Source organism: Eimeria necatrix, genomic scaffold, assembly GCF_000499385.1.
Source record: "Eimeria necatrix Houghton genomic scaffold, Enh_scaff1, whole genome shotgun sequence".
NCBI lineage: Eukaryota > Apicomplexa > Conoidasida > Eucoccidiorida > Eimeriidae > Eimeria > Eimeria necatrix.
In genome coordinates this window covers 212,193-234,647 of record NW_013651811.1, presented here as the reverse complement: position 1 = coordinate 234,647, position 22,455 = coordinate 212,193, and the positions used below count along the sequence as shown (strand labels likewise).

The 22,455-nt window shown below is 49.1% G+C and overlaps 3 protein-coding genes across 3 annotated transcripts; 1 reads left to right on the top strand and 2 right to left on the bottom strand.

Annotated features, from left to right (window-relative positions):
- Positions 1–7,768: 7,768 nt before the first annotated feature.
- Positions 7,769–12,257, top strand: ENH_00026760 (prolyl endopeptidase, putative; the record flags this gene model as incomplete). Its single annotated transcript, XM_013578017.1, has 16 exons — positions 7,769–7,857; positions 8,044–8,178; positions 8,289–8,449; positions 8,607–8,739; positions 8,868–8,979; positions 9,143–9,286; positions 9,446–9,644; positions 9,870–10,174; positions 10,364–10,509; positions 10,664–10,811; positions 10,907–10,974; positions 11,126–11,269; positions 11,471–11,524; positions 11,717–11,849; positions 11,990–12,082; positions 12,168–12,257. 16 exons carry the CDS (start codon positions 7,769–7,771, stop codon positions 12,255–12,257), a joined length of 2,154 nt encoding a protein of 717 aa, XP_013433471.1.
- Positions 12,258–14,562: 2,305 nt separating this feature from the next.
- On the bottom strand, positions 14,563–16,506 carry ENH_00026750 (hypothetical protein, conserved; the record flags this gene model as incomplete). The annotated part of the gene is made up of 7 exons (XM_013578016.1): positions 14,563–14,682; positions 14,846–14,903; positions 15,145–15,249; positions 15,385–15,469; positions 15,586–15,707; positions 15,949–16,041; positions 16,352–16,506. 7 exons carry the CDS (start codon positions 16,504–16,506, stop codon positions 14,563–14,565), a joined length of 738 nt encoding a protein of 245 aa, XP_013433470.1.
- Positions 16,507–17,946: 1,440 nt separating this feature from the next.
- On the bottom strand, positions 17,947–21,885 carry ENH_00026740 (dihydrolipoyl dehydrogenase, putative; the record flags this gene model as incomplete). The annotated part of the gene is given in 14 exon segments (XM_013578015.1): positions 17,947–18,095; positions 18,312–18,383; positions 18,694–18,778; positions 18,897–19,046; positions 19,217–19,297; positions 19,473–19,562; positions 19,819–19,847; positions 20,114–20,231; positions 20,462–20,635; positions 20,847–20,984; positions 21,138–21,290; positions 21,443–21,625; positions 21,630–21,756; positions 21,842–21,885. Coding segments are annotated over 14 exon segments (1,593 nt in total).
- Positions 21,886–22,455: the final 570 nt, after the last annotated feature.

Genomic DNA, 22,455 nt, shown 5'->3' with positions numbered 1-22,455 from the left:
TGGGACGAGTTGTCGTTCGAGGGAGGAAAACGCCGATTTTTGTAGGCGTAGCATTGGAAAAACGAAACTAGGACTATATAGTCTATGAGGTGCTGAAGCCGAGCAGACATTGTCTACTTGTTCCCGAAATCCGCACAAGCCGTCCAGAGTTTCCCCGAAGTTTCGCCGACAGTACACGGTCACTAAGCCTGCTAGCTCCTTCAACGCACCTGCACTCAGTAGTCCCTCATATTTGCCCGCAAACAGCGCACAACTCTCAGAGCCACACATGATTTAGCCGTGATTCCTGAAATGCTGAAAGAGTTCCATCAAGGCATAGTAACCGTAATTAGACATTGTGAGTCAGTGCTGACGGAAGCTTTTACATGCTTTTGTGGTTTTGATGCATGTAACGAGCTTATTGCCGATGTATCAGTCTTCGGGGTTTCCCGAACCTTAACGTACGCCAAGTGCACATCATTTGTGCGACAGCGGCGCTCTTGCTGACGTATCAACAACCGCTCTGATGTGTTAGCGTGTCAGCATCGGCCCCAGGACCGAATTTCGGTTGATCCCGTTCTAGAAACACGAACATATGCCTACTGCCTCTGCGTAGGCTAAGTGCGTTCGCCTCTGTACGTGAATGATTGTTTGGCTTCGAAGTGCATTTGCTTCAGTAGGTCCACAGGAGAAGACAGGACACTCGGCAGCTGCGATTTTCATCTGTTCCCCTTTGCTCTGGCTTTAAAAGCGGTGGTGCAAACGTTGGCAGACGCGCTCAGAAGATACGGCCAACGGTCGACTTTGGTCATAACAGCGTCACAATAGCTCAGACAACTTGTTGCTGAAAAGGCAGGGATCCAGCACGACAGTGCTCGCATTCCACCTAGTTCGTTCCACCAGCCTCACGGACAGAACACAGAATAGAAACGATCCTATGAGCGGAAGACTCCAGAGCCAGGCAGCAGGGTTGTCCTACGATATAAGGGATTAGCAGCTTCAGTTGCAGCAACATTAGCCACCGAGACTCCAAAAGCCGCGGAGCCTGTGGCAAAATAAGACGCTTTCTTCCGCACATGCCCTGCAGATGCATTCCGCTTGTGACGGCAGCTCAGCGTACGTTAACTGCCACAATTGTTCTAGTATATTCTAGTGCTCCATATTGTTGTTCTACTCATTGTCTTGAACCAGGCTAAACCACTATGGCAGAAATGAATGCGATGTCACTATATGGGCTTTTTCGTAGAAACGAGCCATAGATCATTCCAACAGAAGTGGAACTTGCTTGGTGTGTGTGTGCTACGAGCAGCCTAGCACTTCACCATTGATGAGTGCCGGGAATACTCGTCAGCCTTCGTCGGGCGGAACTATACATCTAAGAAAGGCATTAGCAGATCATAATGAGTAACACAGTGGCTATGAAGTTCTCGCGAGTTCCTTATCTCCCTCCTGCCGCCATGCCAAGTAATGCATGCTTCCTCCCGTGGCATACGGTGCGGCTGTTGACAATTTGTCCACCGCCGCGTTCGAAAACAATTCCTTCTCAAATTTAACTGTAATTTGAGGATGTGAATGGAATGAATCGTTAGGGACAGCCCCTTATGTGGAAACCGAGGACGTAAGTGACGTGGCCCAAAGGTCACCTCGACGAGCAAGAATCATTGTCGACGGAATCTTCTGTGGTCACACTTGCAAAATATTTTAAGCCAGCCACGAAATTTTTAGTTTTCTGCTGAAGCATATAGCGCTGAAGAGGGAACGAACCTGATGCCTTAATACGTTGAAGAAGCTGCAAACATAAACCAGGCACATCCCAGAAGGGAGCCTCTTAATCTGTTATCACAGTTGTGGAATTTATCAAGGGTGGCACATCACCACAGCGTGCAGGTTTCAGGCAAGCTTCTTAACCCACCACTGCGCTGGTAAAGAGGTGAAGCTCAGGGGCCTCTACCTGGCATTGAACTTGCCTGAGTAGCTCATGCTACACATACCTCGGAACCATTTGTCGCTCTAGAAGCTACTACAGCAAACAGGGCCTAGACGGCAGCTTCTGCTAAAATTTGAATGGGAATAGCAAATGTCTACAGGAGGCATCTTTCCTGATCATCACGGAGCGTATGGTGCGGACCCATATTATCAAGATGCAGAAGACATTGATACATTCACCCCGCAAGAGGTCTTGCAAGCTACGAGGCTCATTAGACTGCTGAAACAGTCCATTCGGAATAGTCAGTCTCGGCAGCGGCCTCGACAACACAAGTAAGCGATGTCACAATTCCAACCATTCCAGCTCAAGCAGCCTTCATTAATTCGTGCTGCTGAGAACCGAAATTTGAGATAAAAGATGAAGCGGGGAGGCAAGCATCATATCGTATATCTGGTGTCGGTGCTGAGGGTGACGGCCTGCCTAGTCCTGATCTGAAAATGCAGTGCTCTGGGTGGAGTGAACAGACCAAATGAAGCAAGCCTACCAGCGGAAAAGGCCTTCTTTGGGCCCAATGGTGAGCTAAGCCTCCCTTGTGTGTAGAGTCCCTGTGTTGTCTTACGCTAGGGGCCTAACTGGTTATTAAGTGTAAAATGCAGTGCAGCAATCCCGTTCGCCGTTTTTCCAAAACAGGAGTGGACTCGCAGCCACGCCTTAACGGCGGCCTTGAAAATTCTCCAAAGAGAGGGGACGCTTTCGGCTGGTCCCAGGACTTGCAGCTCCCAGCATCGTGGGAACAAGGACAGTTCGAGGCACTGATAGCTGGCATGAAGGCAGTACATGGAGCTAATGGAGCTCTGCGGCAGGCAAACAACACCGTTGCTCGCGTGTCCAGCCCGCGCACGCATGGCCAGATGACGCCTTGCAGAGAGCAAAGCTTAGCTACTAAGCAGCCGTCAGACAGTCTAGGAATAGCAGCGGGGATTAGGCTTGGCATGAATATCTCCAAAGAAGCAAAACATGCAGTGGCTAGCTATCCACAACCACGCAACGGGGCCGGCGAGGCTGCGGATTTCTCGGCAAGCCGTGGTACGTTCGAGCAACCCATGCCTCAAAAAACCCCGTCAGTCGAAAAGCTTCTTGCGGAAAGTCAAGGGAGCCTGGGTGCATCTCTCCCTGTTCAAGCGAACGGTGGTGACGAGCCTCAAGAAATACAGGAAGTCGGCAAGAATATATCAACTCGGCTTGAGCCCGTCTATCGCTTTCTTTTATGCGCTGTCTTTAGTCAGAGCAGTATGTCTGCCGTAAAATTGTAGCACCGAAAGGTCTACAAGGCTACCATTGTGCGACACAAGTGCCTGCTCCATACGGTCCCGTGCGGCTGTACGATTTGCTTCAGTGCCCTTACTGTCACCGCACGTTTACCGGCAAGTCCTTTGAAAAACATGTAAACGTTTGTGTAAAGGCAAGTCCGTTTGCTTGGTTCTGCCATTAATTGATGTAGCACCAACCTACCGCGGTCTCAAATACTCTTCCTTCCTCCACACGAGACAACTTACACAACGACTTGGCCTTTGTTGCAGACAACAAGCCGGCACTGCATAGGAAGAAGCAATAGAGCATACAGTCACACGCTGCTCCTTTTGCTAGTATGCTTTATATGAAAAGGTATTTTTTACACGACGCAAGCAGTACGATATGACGCGGAAACGCCTGGCAAACGTAATGGAGGAGACAGGACTACCTGTATACTCAACCTTGCAGAAGCTTCGAGGAGCCGTGTCATCAAAACCGTAGGCTTCAGACGGAAGCCCACAACTACAGCATATTCACTTTTACGCAAATAGTCCTGCGACAATTCACTTCCCCCTCATATGCCTGTCTTGATCCGCACTCTCACCGTCTTGCGGCTCAGGTTAGAAAGGCCAACAGAGAAGAAATGGCAACGTGAGGTGGGCGCAACGTGGCTGAAAAAGCTAGATATGCCATTCGTCCAGTTTTACTAAGGATAAGGCCACGGCCAGGAATTGCACCAGGTGCATGCTGTGCAGAACTTCCTCGGCCTGCATCTGCATGTACTGAACAGAGCGCGCAATTTCGAGCGGCGATGAGGATGGCAAGAGCGTGTGATCCGAGGGAGATAGCAGAAGCTCAGGCAAGTCCTCAAGCGGACAATGCCAAACACATGCTTGATAAAGTTCTTTTGCAGAAGCTTGTCACGGAAATTTTTGCGTTGTTCTTCTTGCCCATTATTTTCGCTGATTGCAGGCTATTTTTGCCAAGTGTAGTGATATGGGAGCCAATAAACAGTGTCAACATTGTGGCCGAACCTTCGGCCGTGATGAAGCCTTAGAAAAGCACGAAGGCGTGTGCCAGCGAATGTTTAAAAATGGTGGGGGGGTCCTCAGAAAAGGCGGTGGTCTTTGTGCAGCGCAAGGGGCTGCTTGCCGCGTGATGCGGAATGCTGTACTAAAGAAGAGAGGGCAAAGCTGCATGGACTTTCCTGCTCCAAGGAGGAACATTGATCCGTCCAGCTGGGGCTATCAACAGCGAAGTACTTCGCATAATAGCGGCCGATTTACATCTCATCCTTCCTTGATGGCAAATAGCAAAAAGAATAATGCCCACAGACTAAAGCATCACAGTTAGCCACGCCGATTTTGGTGTTTGTCTTCGTCAACTGGGTGCTAGCTGCAGAGCACCTGTTTGTGAGGCTTTGCCAGGAAGAGCTGAGGCGGCTTGTGGGAATACAGGGTTACGTCACATGCAACGTCGCCTAGACAATTCACAACTCTCAATCACGGGGAACTGGCCACAGGCGTGCTATATTTGTCACCAAGGCGCCCAAAACACTGAACAGTTAAAGTGACCTTTGTTGTGAACAGCTTAGTGAGATTGTGGAGCCTGTGCCAGCACAGGCACGTACCAGCAATTAATGAACCATTTGATAGCTTGGTGCTGACTTGCTTTAGGAGTTATAATAGCAGCTACTATAGGACTACCTGCATTAAATTTGCACCCGTTTGTTCATGTGGTCGAACTTTTATCAGCTATGCTTGATTCATTGCTTGCGCCATTGTTAACGGAAACGTTCATTTGACTTAACCGGGAAGACGGCGGCGGATTTTGCTTTGGCAATGGCTTGTTTGTGGGATAGCGTTGCTGTGCGTTCTGCACGTGATTTGCTTCAGCGGCGAGTGTGACATCTCACGCTGCATGACGCCCTCAGTGCTCTCGGGTAACAGCAGTTTTATTTCTCGTTTGCTTCGCCATAATCGCATCTGCAAGCCTGTCATTATCCTGATAGCTTGCTGATGGCTTCCACTTTCTCTTGGGCGTCCAGCCCTCAAGAAGCACCGCAAGGACCCCACACTGGAGCTCCGCTTTTCACCAGCCTTGTGCTTAGTTTTAGTTAGCCTTGTGCTGTGATAGTAATGCGTTGTCCGAAAGTGCAGATTCTTGGGTACGAGGTCTTTTCTAGCAATATGTGCTGTTTGTGATATATCAAGGAAGGAGGTGCGGCAGCTGATGAGAGCCCGCATGCGTTGGGATAGACGTTCAAGCATGAGGATGTTGAGCTGAGGAAGGCGCTTGTGCCTGGGACGCTGTGAAATGTTTCAGTTGCTAGGCAAAAGAGGTTCGGGAATGACCCGCAGAAAGCTATATTACGTTGAAGCGCCACAAAGTCTGGCCCCTTTGGTAGAAGGGCCAACAGTCCCCTGACACATAGCCACTAGCCGGCCTGCAGGCACTGTTCTTGTCTAAAAGAGATGCGTTTGAATGGGGCACTGATGGACTTTTGATTTTGATGGCTCAGAGTGAAGGGCTGTGCAAGCACTGTCTCGTGTAATTTAGGACTGTGATATGCACCCTAAGACCGACGTGGGACCCTATGCAAGGTCTGTGCATGCCTTACGACGAAGAAAAGAGCGATTGTCGTAGTCCGCAAATGGCCTTATTTATGCGAAATCATGCAGTCGGGCATTGAATTGCAAAGAGGATCCTGCTTTGTTGCAGTATTCTCGTAACGTTGTTGCTTGGGCGAGTTGACGCAACTCCAAGGTGTCCCCGTTTGTTCATTACTTCAGAGGTCGAGGCCGTCAGAGGTCGCCTCCTTCGGCCTCCCCACCCTGCTGAGACAGCTTGCCGTGACTCTCAGGCGACTACCTTTTGAAGAGAAGCATAAATATTTTCCTAATGCGCCTCAGTGTAGCGGCCCTTGCGGCATGCTACTGCGTAACTAGTGCACAACATCATGCTTCAGTACTTTCTCTCCCCTTCATTTGCAATTTACTCAGCAAATCGCTCCATTTCGGGTAAAAACTAAGTAAGCTTCCCCTTCTCTTGTAATTTGCTGCAGCAAATTATTGGATTTTGTTTAAGCCCGTTGCAAAAGGAAGCTCATATGGGCATGACATTTTGCATTTGCTACACACGAAATTGTGCTGACCCACCAGCGCCACATCCCATTTACTGGAATAGAGCACATTTTCGAACTCAGCTTTAGGTATCCTTCGTAGCTTTTAGCGTTTCCCCTCAAAAAGAAGAGGAACTGCCTGCGGGGAACAAAGGTGGCCAGCGAAGGATCTTACAACATTTTTTCTTTGCAGTCTCGTTATACGTTGACGCTGCCGAAGCAGTACTACTCTCCTTCGTGGGCTGCCACGGGCCTTCAAGCTTCAATGCAGCTCTCCCAAAGAGACCCAGTCTTATAGAACGATTGTTTAGCAGCTCCTCGGGAGAAGGTGCCTTGGCAGCTATGATTAGGCAGGCGGATGAATGAGTTGATATTGAGCAGATTGCTTGCTCGCCGATGGCTTTAAAAATGGCCAGAATTCGAATAGGCCAGATTCGTAGGAACAAATTCTGCACTTTCGAAAAACGCATGGTTTTGAAAGCATATTAGCATCAAGCTAACTTGCATAGGCCGTGTACCGCTTTTCACCGTCAATGTAATGCGCGTTTCATCCAGTCGTGCTCCTCTTCCCCAACTTTCCCAAGAATTATAATTGTCATCGTGCCTATTTCTTGTTCTAACAGGATTTTTGAAGTCTATTCACGACGAACTAGCTTGGAAAGCCCTTATATGCGGACATTATTGGTCAGAGGCACTGTGCGCAAGGCTGGAAAGCACGCTTTTCTTTTTAAAAAGTCCTGCGATATGCAGACGATGTACAGTCGTTCTGTGCCTTTATATTATGCTAAAATGATTTAATAGGCAGAAGGCAACCACAGAACGGACGTGCGTGTCGGCCGCAGCGCCGACACAGTAGGGCTCAGCTCTGCGGCGACGAATCCACCAAGCCGCTACACTCTCTCTATAACTTTGGGGGCATCATGAATCACAACCATACGCAATAATGCGAATTTTCAAAGGTCTCTTTAGTTCTCATCTTCGCCGTCTGAGTGCTCCGCACCTTCCATTGCCAATTGGATCGTCCTGGGTACGTTGTTGGTTCCATACCTTGTGTATAATGCAGCAGCTCACATTATAAAGTAAATCAAGTACTTGAAGGTAATTGCTGAGCATTAATAATAATGTTTTGCTGTGCTCAGACTAGAGCCTCTTTCCCATATCCCACACTTTGGCTTGCTGCGGAGCAACAGAGTAAGGTGAACATTGTGGCGTGTTAGTGTCTCAGTAGTCGTATTTTTCTTCACTTTTGTACAAAAAACTTGGGCTCATAGAGTTATAGTTTTGCCTCCAGATATAGCGGACGGGCTGAAAGTGCTCGGGCGATCTAACGCGTAGACCACCAGGAGCTATACTTAGCACAAGAAAACAGCTGTTTTCTCATTTCGTAGACATTTACGTGTTTCTTGCCAGTTGCTTTTTCTACTGTGACGGAAGGAGCTTATCTGAAGATGGCGCCCACAACGTTGTCGTATCCTCATGCGCGTCGAGGGCCCGATGTGGAAGATCATTTCGGCACTCAAGTTGCAGACCCCTATCGGTGTGTGCGGCAATCGTATCACCCTATATATGTTTATGCGGCAATGGATCTTCCCCAGAAACTCCAAGCTTGCTTAGCATCCATTTTAGAATGAGAGGAGGAGACTGCACTTTTTCGGCTGAAAAATAGAAAGCGTCGCATCCAAGGACTGGTAATTCTGTTGTGGAGTTGAGTTGACGGCGGCAGGTGGCTTGAGGACCCTGAGAGTGAGGAAACGAAGGCTTTTGTTGCGTCTGAAAATGAAATCTCCGAGAAGTACTTGAACACGCCTGTGCGAGGCCAGATTTTAAAGGCTCTTAAGAAGTTCCAAGACTACCCCAAGTAAGTAGGATGGCTTTAGCTCACTGCGTGAACATGTTTGTAACAAACAATGTGCAGGGACGTTACCTTCTAATAATTATGAATTTGACCCGACTCCTGTTATTGCGTAGGTTTGGGACCCCTTTTAAGAGCGGAGATTTCTGGTATAGTTGGAGGAACTCTGGTCTGCAGAATCAATCGGTGCTTCACAGACACAAAGACAGACTAGGAGAAGAGAGCGAAGTGTTCCTCGACCCAAATACCTGGACTGAAGATGGCACGGCAACTGTGGGTATGCCATGCGCCATTTTCCTACCATCTCGCATATGTGGATATTGGTAACTGCGTTAAAACAAGTAATCGTGCAGACATCGCTGCGTAGGATTTGGTGAAGAGATCAAGTAGTCCGCATACAACGCCCACCGTACTTCTGGTAATGCGCGGGACAGGCTCATACAAGTTCACTGATGACGGAAGTATGATGGCATTTGCTCGTGGAGATAAGGGGAGTGATTGGCGCACGATTTACATCATGGATGTCGCAAGTGGACGCCTCTTAGATGATCGTCTGCATCACGCAAAGTGAGCAACTAGAGGTGTCGGGATCAAGTTCTAGGTGTTTCGTTTGGACGGTTTCTGAAAAGGTGAGCACAACTATTCTTTCTAAACTTAACATATGCTTCTTGTGACTGGTATGCATATTGTTCTAGGTTCACGAGTTTGCAATGGGTTGGCAACACTCGCCTGTTTTACAACCGTTACGATGTACCAGAGGGCGCAGACGTGAATGGGATGGAGAATACAAAAAACGAGTTTCAAAAGGTAAACAGTGTCCACTGGAGAACTCTTGTAGTTGCTGAATTGGTGGTTGAGGGCCTCCACAGTGCTTTGGCGATTTTTTGAGTGGACTGACAAGTACGGCCAATGTAATACTTGTTCTGGGCTTGACGCGTGCGACCTTTCCTTTTCGCTGGGTGTCCTCCAGCTTTATTGCCACGAATTGGGAACTCCACAAGCTCAGGATATACTGGTGCTGGGATTCCCGTCTGAACCCAAATGGATGGCCAGCGCGACAGTGACAGATGATGAAAAATTCATTGTCGCAGGCATTTCACGAAGCTGCGAGCCTGTGAGTCTAACGTGACAGAGGCCGAAATGAAGTATCTTTACGATGCGTGAAGCATGCAAGCTTCGGAAAGAAAGGCGATTCTTTCCCTAGTCCCTTGGGACGCTCAGATTGCGAACTTTGTTTGGCGCTTACGTCTCGCCCTCTGTTTACTACGTGCAGACCAACAAACTATGGATTGCCGCTCTTCCATCTATCGATGAGCCCACGGAGGCGTACGCACATTTGAAGTGGGTGAAGATCGCCGACACCTTTGAAGCCGGCTATGAATATGTGGCCAACGACGGCAATGTCTTCATGTTTACTACGAACTGTGATGCTCCCAAGAACAAAATAGTTAAAGTGGACATAACGCATCCAGGTATTTGATCAAATGAACTGAAGTAGCCTCAGGCACGTAAATGAATTTGTTGTGTCTAGCGATTATCTCGATTTTCCCTGCGTAAAGACCATACAGTATCGTTGCGTGTGCCAACGCACCCAGTTACCATTGAGCCAGAGTTGTCTCTACGTAGCTCGCAGTAGAAGAGACCGACGAATAGGGAGGCCCAGAGTTTGTTTTATCTTGCATCGGTCTTGAGCGTAGGCACACCAATGGTTGACGTCGTCCCGGAGGCGGACTCCGTGCTTGAAGACGTTCAAGTGATTGCGGGAGATAGAATGGTGCTTCATTATACTGAAGATGTGAAATCGAGACTCTATGTGCACCGCCTAGATGGCGAGCGCATAGCGTCTATAGAAATACCCGTGGGTTCGGTGTTTGAAATGTCGGGGAAGAGAAAATTCAATCACTTCCTCTTCAGCGTAACTAGCTTCGATACGCCTCGCGTGATTTACGAAGTGGACGTTGACAGCGGCAGATACGGCGTCTCTATCATGCGACGCACTACAGTAAGCTGGGCCGTAGCGCGTTGGAGGTACTGCTTCTTTCCGTTGTGACATATTTGGTTGTTCCTCCACCGCTAAACTTTCTGCGTCTGAATCGTTAAGCTTATTGAGGGCCTTAAATGTCTCTAAATGCGGCGCCTTTAACCGTAGGTCGCCCTGCCCTAATATTATTGCCTGCATCTTGTGGTGCAGATAAGTGACCTGCCCCTAGACACCCTCGAAGTCACGCAGGAGTTTTTCACAAGCAAGGATGGGACGCGGATTCCTATGTTTTTGATGAGACAGAAGAATCAAATGAAGAGCGGCCCGCAACCAATGCTCCTCTACGGATATGGCGGGTACACCTGAATTTTCGACAGAACCGGAGGCGTCTCTGCTCTCATCGCCGAATCGCTCCACTGTATTCATGCTGGCATATTCAAACCCACTTTTAAGGCCGCATGAGAGCAGCATGCTGGTTTCTATTGGTATGGGTGTGAGGGTGAACCACAGGTTTAACATTTCGCTCACTCCATACTTCTCTCTTGCATTCGCCCTCTCTGCTCTCTATCTGGGCTTGGGTTTGGCGGTCCCAAACATCAGGGGAGGCGGCGAGTACGGCGTTGGGTGGTACAAAGCGGCGATTAAAGAAAAGAAGCAAGTGTGTAAAACGCACATTATTTCTTCAGAAGTCCCTACATGCCGTTGAGCTACAGCTAGCCCGCAATTTCCCCCATATTTGTTGTGATTATACAGGTTAGCTATGATGACTTTCAGAGTGCAGCGGAGTATTTGTTTAAAAAGGGCTACTCAAGCCCCGATCAGTAAGTAATCAGCTTATGCGCAAGTTTTTCTTACGCATCTGTTACTTCACAATGCTGCCGGTTGTTAGATTCTCATCTGTGATCCGCCAATAGACTTCATGCGGCTGGTTTGCGAATACATTCATGTCCTGTTTTGGCTGTTGAATTTCAGGTTGGCTATTATGGGAGGCTCTAACGGAGGATTGCTTGTAGGAGCCTGCGCTAATCAGCGCCCAGACCTATTTAGAGCGGTAGTCGCCAAGGTTGGCGTCATGGACCTCCTGCGATTTCACAAGTTCACCATTGGTCATGCGTGGTGAGCAGCAGGCTTAAATTATACGCTTCATCTGTGTGTTGATGCGGACTTAATAGTATCACTTCTTAGTGACGTGCGGGCCATTTGTGGTTTTTCAGCTGTATTGGAATTCGAATTCTCATGCTTCGGGGCTAAGAGTTGGCATTCTGTCCCTGACGTATTGCTTAGAGTGTTCCGTAAATTTTGCATTGCTGAATGCAGGGTAAGCGACTACGGAGACCCCGACAAGGAGGAGGACTTTAAGCACATTTACAAGTACGTTCACTTATAAAACAAAGACAGGCGAACAATGAAGCGATGCGGTATAATGTGTCGGGACTGTGCGGCACACATTTTGAATCTCCTTCTTTGCAGTCGCCCGTGTGGAGCACTTCCACTGTGATAGCCCGTGTTGCTTCAATTTCTGAGCTTTCGCCGTTTTCCTGTGCTTTGATAAAATCGAGGCAGGATCTCTCCGCTGCATAACATCAAGCCTGAAGTTGCACAGAGTGACAAGCAGCCTGCCGTGTTGGTTATGACAGCAGATCATGACGACCGCGTTTCCCCGTTTCACAGCTTGAAGTATATAGCAGAGCTTCAAGTACGGCTGGATGTTTGCTGGTTCGAAGTGCGGAACCAGAGACTGTCTTTGTATTGCATCCCCGCATTTGCTTGAGTAGCCAGTGTAGTCTTAGCAGTTCACATGAGCAGCCGCCTGCGTTGCATTTTGCTCATGCGCAGCATGCTGCTGGGTATTCCTCTCCTGTCTCAATTCCTCTGATCGCGCACATTGACACGAAGGCAGGCCATGGTGGAGGGAAGCCTTTAATGAAGGTGGGCTGAAGTGTGCTGCTGGTCTGTAGCCAATTCCGTAGGAAAAAACTACAGTTACTGCTAACTGTTCATCCGTACTGCGCAGGTTCTAGAAGAGCAAGCGGACACTTACGGATTTATAGCATCAGTTCTAGGGCTAAAATGGAGCTGCCCGGAGACTGACAAGGAGGTGTGAGCGTCTGGTCACATCACTTTTTTTCAAAGGAACACAACAGAGGGCAACTACGCCTTGAATAGGGGTCCTCACGACTCGGTCTTTTGCAATATACATGGCGGTTGCAGTATATATGGCGATCAATAGGCAACGTTTCACTTTGTACCAAATTGGCAGTTTTGCTCCAGTTGGCTGATGCATGTCCGCTGCGGTGTGTAGTAGTACGTGAAATCTAATCCAGGGATGCGCCTTACAGAAGGAGTCATATTTCATGGCCCGGTGCAGTTACAAGATGTACGTGTCGTGTCGTGTAGTAAGTGTCATGCCGTGACCTAGTTTTCGCTCTAGACTAAACTGCGCGAGGACTAGCTGAGCAAGCAGTTTTCAGACCATGTTGATTTTGTCTCGATTGAACTAGATCCGGGCCGTCATTAGCCACCTATCAAGTGGGAGCCATCAGTTACCTGTTGTGCGGGAGTCATCAGTTACCTGTTGTGCAGGAGTCATCAGTTATTTACTGTATGGGAGCTACTCAGGGGCGTAGCAAGGATGCATACTCCATTATTGCAAGGCAAGTTGCTCTTGGATCGCCCGTGTCGTCTGCCGAGGCATTCCACCCTCAGCCATACCATTAGTTATCCAGTTTATTAGAAGTATTCGGCTTTTCGGCATTTAGGATGCTACGCAGTAGCAGGCTCCAGTTAAAACACTAGGACTACCATGCCTCTTCTCACTGCTCGGCGCCCTTGGCCATCTTCGACTGCTAGAACTTGAGCACCCGTTATAGAGAGCAGCATATCTTTCAGACTCCATTACGGATTAACGGTTGCTGCACTGGGCTGCGGGTGACCAGACCAGAGCTCCATCACAGTTGCAGCGAGCACGGTGTTAATGGCGACGCGTCGACAGATGAATCTCCTAAACGTGGATAAAACAATGTTATATGAGTGCCTAAAGTTGCAAGTGATTGCCGGTAGCAGCGACTGAGCGGCAATGGAGGCGCGTGAGATGCGTACGTCAGTCCTTGATACATGAGTGCCATAGTATTGAGCGGCTGCAGTGAACAACCCGCGTGCTTTCCAATTATCTCTGAATGGCAAGTCGAGACATTGATTCTACCGAACCACTTAACCGGTCCACCTGCTGTTAATTTACGAAGAGGGCCCGGTAGCAGATCAAAGACGGCAGCGCCAAGCATCTGAATTTGGGTTCGCCTCTACGGAAGGGGTAATTTTTGGAGGCTGGCTAACTGAGCACCAGCATGACCGCTACTTCGAATCGAACATTCCTTTCATAAAAGAAGCCAAGGTCATCTTGCACATATGAAACAACCCCATGGCCACTAGGGATTAGGGTTGGGCGCACTCGCCGAATACTAAACACCTGGCAGTCCTTCGGCCGACACGACCACTATGAACATGGGCTCAGAGTGGCCACGCACAATAACCAATTAAGTGGTGGGTAAGCCAGTCACTACCCTAAAATTGTGAGCTTCGTAGAAGAGATCTTGGCACTTGAAAGCACTGGCAGAACTAGTAGCATTGCCAAACACGAGAATTCGCAGGTACTACTAGGAACGGCATCCCCAGAGGCGCCTGGTACAGGCACGGCAAACATAACAAAAAATTTGGACCCTCCCAATCTTGGGACTTCGCAAGATCAACTGCAAGTTTAGTCTCGTCTTGAGTCTCCCCGTGAGCTTGAAAATGCGACTGCAAACGTTCGACTGGTTCTCAAGTGTATTTTGTATTTATCAAACGCTGCTGCATCGAGACAATTCACTGACCGTGACTTATGCGGGCTACTGCTTCACAGACCATATTTATTAGCCTCTCTTGCGCCTTCATTGTAAACATTCATGCATTCATGGGAGAACCACTGAATTAAAGCCTTCGAAGCGCTCGCCAAGTCCGTTGGCGGCGCCCCAGTCAGCATATTGTGCATTATAAGTTCACACAAATCAAAAGCTGCTGGCAGTCAGTGCATTGTATGAGTTCATACAATCGAAGATATGCTGGCTCAGTGTGCGCGTCTGCACATTCTGTTAATGGCGAAACTTTATCTTGTATGAGACTTTGCTGAGGACGCGCTCCACTCATGCGTTGCCACTTCACGCTCATATGTTTTGGAGTTCTTGTCAGAAGCTAGGCGATTGTTAGCTTAGTGTGCTACTAGCTTTTCGTGTTACTGCCTCAAGCATCACACGACAGTTATCGCTTAGTGTGCTGACAGTTTAGCCCTGTCTCCAAGAACCCGCGTAGACTCACTCAGCGGCTGCTGAACGCTGCCGTTGTCCACTCGCCTCTCTTCAAAGCACCATTTTTTACTACTGCTTATCAACTGCAGCCGCACTGGAAGTATCTGCAGGGATCTTTTCTTCTCGCGGCAAGTATTTATTAATAAAGTCTACAATCTGAGTCGCCATGTACGAATCGTACGCGGGTCCCTACAGTTACAGAAAAAAGCGCAAGCGCAAACATTGCGGTAGCATTACCGTGGAAACCTATGTTGGGATGCATCGTCCACACCAAGGAGTCAGTACAGCTTAGAGGACACAATTTTACTGACTGGTTGTTTTGGTGACACTGTGATGAGACATGGCCACGCACCTCCATTTCGAAGTGTCCGACGTTCGGAAGTACTCGCATTTCCTTCGGATCTTCTGCACTGGAGATGGCATGGAAAGCAATCACACGGGGTTGTGCAGTGACATAATTCAACCACGTTCTCACCTCTATGGCAGTTCCGATTCAGTAGGACTAGTCCCAATCCAGTCAATTAATCGTAAGATTTCCCGCTGCAAGCTGCCCTGGTGCCCACGTCACTTGTACAGCACCTGTGAGCCCTCCACAGGAAACCATGGATGCTAATCAGCTAATAATTGGCAGAAGATAGAGCACTAGCATACCTTTTGAAGTAATTCATAAACGTTGACGTGGATGTGAATCCGTCTCCGTCCCCATGAATAAACAACTTCGGCTTTTGAGACTGAAGAATTTTTTTGTAGTGGCCGCTGCAGAGTTAAACGAATGGGCCATCGGATGTCCAGACAACGCGTTTGTCCCAATGTTCTCAACTGCTTTGGTTTTTCATTCTTTCGTGGTCGTAACAAGCAGTAAGTAGACTAAAAAGTGCTGGATTAGCCTACCCAAACAGAAGTGAGGCAAGGCTTCCAAAGACATAGCCTATTCCAACGTATCCTCGGATTTCCGGGAGCTGGTCAACAGCACTGCCTGTAGCAACAGCCAAAACCAAACACCCTCACTCTCATAAGCAACCCATTCTGACATACGCACTCACAAATCCAGAGCACTGGAAAAGCACAATCCTACCGATAATCAGTTCTTACCACCTATAGGAGCCCCAGCAGATGATCCCACAATGACAATGTTTTGTGCTTGGAGATTCTTCACACACCATGAGCATACATCTACAACATCTTGAGTCTCTTTGTGGCCCGTCAAAGTTTTCCTGCAGCATTCACCGTGCGACGCGTCTCACAGGCCACTGCTGACTTTGCAGAGACGAATGCTGAGCCACCTGCGCTAGCAGCTAAGCCACTCGTCTCCACTCTGCCGCAAGCTAGTGGCTGAAAAGCCTTTCTGTCTCCAATGAATATGGTGCTGGTGTTGCTAACGGTTGCGACCACAGTGAAGAGCGGATTAGAACAGCAACGAAGGACAACACAGGAAATCAAATTGGTGTGCAGGACCATCCCGAAGAATTGTTGACGCCTCGGAGGTCAAAGGTTACCGCCGGGAAACCCCTCTGCGTCACAAGGCTCGCCATACCGCTCATTAAGGAGCTGCACAGCACAGCAGCCCACGGGTAGAGTACACAGAAAGCAGCACCAGAGATTCTATATTGCCGTGGGGGATTGTGTTACAAAAAGGTTTAGGGATAGCTAGTCAAGAAAGTTTAGTTCAAGTAAGCTGAAACATGAAATGAAGAAAAGAATGCAGACGCCCTCAAATCTGCTTCCTGGATGGCTGCTGCAGTGGGGTTTGCAGAGTAATCATTGAAACAAGTGACCAGATGCACTCGCTGTCCAGTCCTTCACGGCCACTGGTATTTGCTGATGAGTGCGTTACCAATGAAGGGGTATGCAAGCTCACCTTGAGCCGCCCATAATTGAGTACTGATGGACAAATACAACCACTGGGTTGGCGCTAACAAGGCCGTGCGGGTTTCCATGGTGCTGTTCAGCCCTTTCCACATTTATTGAGCCAGAATGCAAGGAGACGCAACCTTCGTTTGATTCTGTGGGCATCTGCGTGGAGCCCAAGTGTCGTGCCGAATTCCTAAGAGCTGCAGGCCACCACAAGTCCCCATGTAGCTTCCCTCCATCCAGGCGGGTTATTATTATTCGGTGTCGCAAGGAGCGGCGTGGAAGAAGTCCTTCAGTTCTTGCTGAGCCGCAAGCATCCCAGCCAAAAATGCGAGGTTGGAATTCGTTAGTTTACAGCAACAATACCGTGGCATACAAGCCGCTGAAGAACTCGGGGGAGTTTTCGCACTGTCGTCAGATGCTTACTGCCAAGTAAGAAGCATATCACAATGTGCCCTCGATGCACTGCTACACAGGTGCTGTCAACGCGTACAAAGCCGCCATTTCCATTTCTGCTTGCGTGCAACCAGCAAGCAACGCAGCGCAGAAGGTACCTACTTGCCAGCATGCGTTGACCGGAACTCACCCATTTTCAGCCATGGTAAATGAACGATAACGAGTTTCAAACTGTACACAGATGAAGACGTTCTCTTTAGGGTGCTGCAGCATTTAACTACTGCTTAACGGAGTCCGGCGGTTCCGTCCCCGCGGTGGGTAAGACGGTGATACGCTAAAGCGCCAAGACTGATAAAAGGCATTGCGAAAAAATTGAACTATCAACAGTAATTTCTCATGCGCCATTCGGCGGTATGAAGCTCGAAAGCCCATCTCAATGCACATGCGGCGCTGCCGACTGGCAGCTCTACGCTCCTCCACGCGCACAGCGTCTCTCAGCGTAAGACGCAGAACCGTTATCTCCACACTTTTTCTAGTGCATACAGTTTGATCGCTTCTAGATTTATGGACTGGACAATCCGCTTCTAGCCAGCCAGAGCTACTCTAGTGTCCCCACTGTTCCCAAGCTCCTTGTGACATATGCCATTGTCAACAGCTGCAACTACATTGCAGCGCCAGAACTTCACGCGCAAACCGGCTGGTATGAAGCCTTCACTTATGTAATCGCGCCGACCTCGACAGATCACTGGCATCGGCACCGTTACAGTGGCCCTGGCGGATAGGTCGTCGGAATGAAGAAGGCCGATAGCAACAACACCACAGCATGGCGCTTTGATACGCAGCCGCATATAGTGGGCCGAGATACGATAACACAGTGAAAAGTTTGTGGACCGTGGCGAAGGTCGACGCCCTACGTCTTCTGCGATGTCAGGTCACTACATTGTTTACTCTTAGCTAGCTCCCTGTGTTAATGTGACTTTGATAAAATCACTAGAGCGGCAAACGCATATCGGGGTGCCGTCCCTACAGTCCCCCATTCGGATTCAAGGAAGCGACACAACCACATACTGTGGTCACGCGTACTCCGGCGGTTCCTGGCAGTTGGGGAGGATCATCTGCCCTTAAAAATGTACATGGTAGGGAAGACGCTAGATGCGCTCCAGCGCTACTAATTTGGGGTAAGGGGAAGAATGATGTAGGAAATGATTAGGCGATGTGTATGGGCTTGTCGAAACAAGCCATGCAAGCTTCCTTCAAAGCTTCACTCTGCGTCGGATGGGCGTGGCAAACACGACCAAGGTCCTCACTGGACGCGCCATACTCCATAGCCAGCACAGCCTCGGCAATTAGTTCGCCTGAAGCAGAGTCCACCAACCACATTTTTATATTCGTCGTGCGCAGAGCTATTGGGGCTTTTTGGCCTTGTAGCAGACAGGCGATCGTTAACGTCCCGCTAACTTAACCAGCTGTTCCTGTGTCTAAGAGTCAATTTTGCGCATGGGTCGCTGCTCTACACGACTGCGATCCCGCTTCCAGGTCGTCGGTAACTGCAGAGGAAAGGGCTCACGTACCTGCATTGGGACCGAGGATCCACACGCCTAAGATCTTATCGGTTTCCTTGCACGTCAGTACCTTCACCAAACCTACGAAATGCATGCTCACAAACAATTCTTACGTGCCTGAAGGCGAGTTTAAACAGGCCAGCCACACACGCGTGTACAAGAAAAAAATAAGGCACTCACAAGCATCTGAACTGCCATCCAAGCACACAGATGTTCATAGCATATATTGCATGTGCAAAAGGCATCAGCCCGTAAGAACGCAACGATCTTGCACTCAATTCGAGCTGCGAACTACTTCCGATCCCCACAGATCCTTCTCCCCATCTGCATACAATGGCGCTAGAATACATTCATTCAGCAGCAGCAGCAGCAGTGGGTTGAAAAGGCCTACCATCAGAGTCGCCTGTTGCGCGCGCCCTACTGTTAGCAGCAAAAGGGAAGGCTCCACGCTTGTACACCACGCCCTCAGCTTTCAGCTGCGAGTCCTCACACACACCTAAGCAATCACGTGGATTGATTCCTCTAAACGAGTTTAAAGTGTGTTCTGGGCGGACTGCAACAAACAGTATTTCCGCCAGGCGACTAGAGCTGTACCTGCTCTTCAGTCTTCCCTACTCCTGCTAGTTCCGGATGAGTGTAAATGACCGACGGGATAGTGTCATGGCGGACAGTACCATCACCTTTCCCGGCCAGTCGCTCCACGCATGCAATACCTTCTTCCTCCGCCTTGTGGGCCAGCATGGGCTGCTCGACATCACACAACCGGACCACGGGCAGCCAAAAAAGATGTGGACGGCAGCTTTCGCTAAACATGCGCAGCTACATTACTAAGCATCGGGCTGAGCTTGAAAAGAAGGCGGCGTGAGCAGCGTTCGCTTGTACACGTGAAACACTTGAATGCTAGCTTTCCGTACTCCTTGAATGAGGTCGCCTATTGCCATGATGTTTGGGTAGTTAGGCACTTGCATCTGCTCGTTTACCACAACACGCCCCCTCTGCACAGTTACACATCGTCACACCTCTCACACCAGCTGTTACGCTCAAAATCTGACGCAAATGCTGCGATGTTTCCATGCCTCGTAGTTCTCTAAGCAGGCAAAAGCGGCGCATAAAGAAACAGATAAAACATATCGCTTTCTCAAAGTATGGGACTGGCAGTGCGGTAGTCACGTTGTCGAGATTGATGCCCAGCTCCTCCAGGCCCAAGTTCTTTGTGTACGGTCTGCGTCCCACTGCCACGAGGACTACATCACATTGTACCTAAGTCAAACAAACTAGCAGAAAGATTGGAAACCAATGGCCTCTAGCCTTTAACAGCAAGCATAACACCAAATGGGTCTCGAAGCCTCAACGGATACGAAGAGAACGCCAAGAATTCCGGCACCTTTCAAATTACGCGCAAACGCGAAATGCGTGGATGCGTTCTGCTTACTGCCTCAACGCAATACATGTACAAAACTTACACGAACACTAGGCACAGAAGCAAATGGAAAGTGAAGACGCCACAAAAGCCCACCTCCGACGCATCTCCGCTTTTGACATTCTCTGCAATGCCCAGAAAACAAAGCAAAAAACTTCAACAGCCTTTTCCGTCAGTCACTACAAACAGGGCGAAACAAAGCTCGGTGAACGCAGTAGAAGCTAACACACTTTGCAGGAAAGCAGCATATACCGAACACACAACCATGGAGAAAAACACTTCTCCATTTGGCTTCCCTTGTACTTTAGCATGCACATCACCACAAAAATAATGTCATACAGGAGCTATACTGGAAGATCCTCAAACACATATTCCCATAGTCAAGCCTTACCAAGCGACAGCGTCACTCCGCCATCCGTTTTCTGCGATCCAACAACTTTCGTGCCGAACATGAACTTGATGCCCTGCCTTTCAAGTAGCTTTTGGAAAGCTCTCCCGATCTCCGCGTCCTACATACAGCCTAGTATTGAGCCTCAACTAGATCGTACTGTGCAAGTGACACAAACTAGTTCGGAGAGACAGAGGAAAGCGAGACTGAGGTGCAGGGAATGCCATTACGTGACGCCCTGCGGAGCTCCGCAGCCACGTGTAGCTTGAGAGGCTTTATATTTCAGTAGCAGCAACTACACCGAAGAGAGCGGCTGGGAAGAGGTGAAAAAAAAGGGTAAACGATGATTACCAGGGCGGGTATGATCTTGTCACAAAACTCAACGACGGTCACTTCAGCTCCTAAATTTCGCCAGACGCTGCCAAGTTCAAGGCCAATTACGCCTCCTCCAACAACAACTAGATGCTTCGGCACTCTAGGCAGAGCCAAGGCCCCTGTGGAGCTGACAATCGTCTCCTCATCAACCTAAGCATCAGCATAAGAATGCACACAGGGCACGACACCATTGACTTTCCTGGCTACGGCGCTTACTAGCCAAATGCCAGTCACACGTAGAGAAGAAAGTAAGCTCTCGTTTAATGTCGATGAATCTGTGGAACTGCGATACGGATGAGGCGACTTAGCAAACGCGAACTGAGGAACACCGAAAGCCACTAACTCGGCGCAGTGAACAAACCTCTAGAGCACCCCCAACGAGAGGCGCCGGTTCAGAGCCAGTTGCAAGGATGACATTTTTTGCCGTCAATATCTGGGGGTCTCCAGCGTCAATTGGATGAACCTGTACGGCGTGAGGACCGGCAAGCCTCCCCGTGCCCTGAGGTAGCCAGCAAACAAACATCCACATGTTTGTAACTGCTATGTCTTCAGCTGTCTCCACAGCACGCTGCAGCGCCATGTAGTAAACTCACACAAACAGAAACATACGCTTCCAATAAGTTCCCACATCTCAGCTAACGGCGTTAATTACTTTGAGATAGGCGACTTTGTTTCGCTTGAAAAGGCCTTCAATGCCCTGCGTGAGGCCCAAGACGATCTTATCCTTGTAGTTCTGCATCGACGATATGTCCACAGAAACATCTGAGACTCGTATACCGAATCTACTGAAATCGGACGAGGCTTCCTAAGACGAAGAGAACAAAAGGCCACCACAATACTCAACGCTTGGGACAGCGTACCCACAGTTAAACTCCAAACCTGCAGTTTCCTAGAAGCATCTAAAATATGAGTCTACACACTAGAAAATAACTTCTTATGACGGGGAAACAATCGCACCTTATACTTGTGGCTCATGTTCAGCAATGCCTTCGAAGGGATACATCCAACATTCAAGCACGTGCCTCCTAGAGCTCCCCTCTTTTCCACACAGGCCGTCTTCAGACCTAGCTGTGCAGCCTTGATCGCCGCCACATATCCCCCTGGTCCGCCACCGATAACAACTAGGTCATATTCACCTTGACTAGAGAATGACCTCTGGTGGGTTCTCCGAAACAGAGCAGACAAATGTACAGTAGGTACCGTCAAAGGCCTTACGGCCAAACGGTGCAACTGCATCTCTACAGCCTTGCACTTTAGCCGCAAGTGCGGACCTAAACGGGCACAAAACACACGGACCTTTGCTGATGAGCGTTCCCAATACGATGGACTGGGGTGCGTAAATGGCTCAGCTCGCACACTTCAAAGCTGGAGTTGGCCCCTACGTCTCCGCCGTGTGTCATCTGCTTATCTGATAAAGGCTCATGCGACCTATGTTTTCATTCGAAACAATGGTCACTCGTAGGTCGCTAGGGTTAGCTCCAGGAGAGCACGGCTGCACTGTGTCAAGCGTGGGTGTTTGGCCACCGTTGGGCTATGGTGAGCCTCAAGCGGATAGTGTGATGCGCAAAAAGCTTAACATTAGCTTACACAAAGAGTAGAGTCTTACGTTTACGTCAGTTGAAGCGGAGACGCAGAAGTGATGGCACTTTACCTTCTGCAAGGATGAGGGGGACGCAGACGGGAGAGGCGGGAACTAAAAAAGAAGGACCAAGAGCTAATCGCGCGTCCTCCTGCTGATAATACTTGCTCGTTGAGAATGACGCACTGTGGCTGTTCGGAAAAAATTGCAGCAGCATAAGCTCGTTGCCAGCCCCATGTCCCTCACTGCACGCAGTCTTATGCTCGGCTGTCCCAATTCAGACATGATCCCTGGAATAGTACGTGACCTCGCGTAATTACCAATATAGAATAAGTTAGTTCTACTCCCATTCCTTCAAAAGCGCCAGCAGGTTGGCAATTTCTTGCAACGG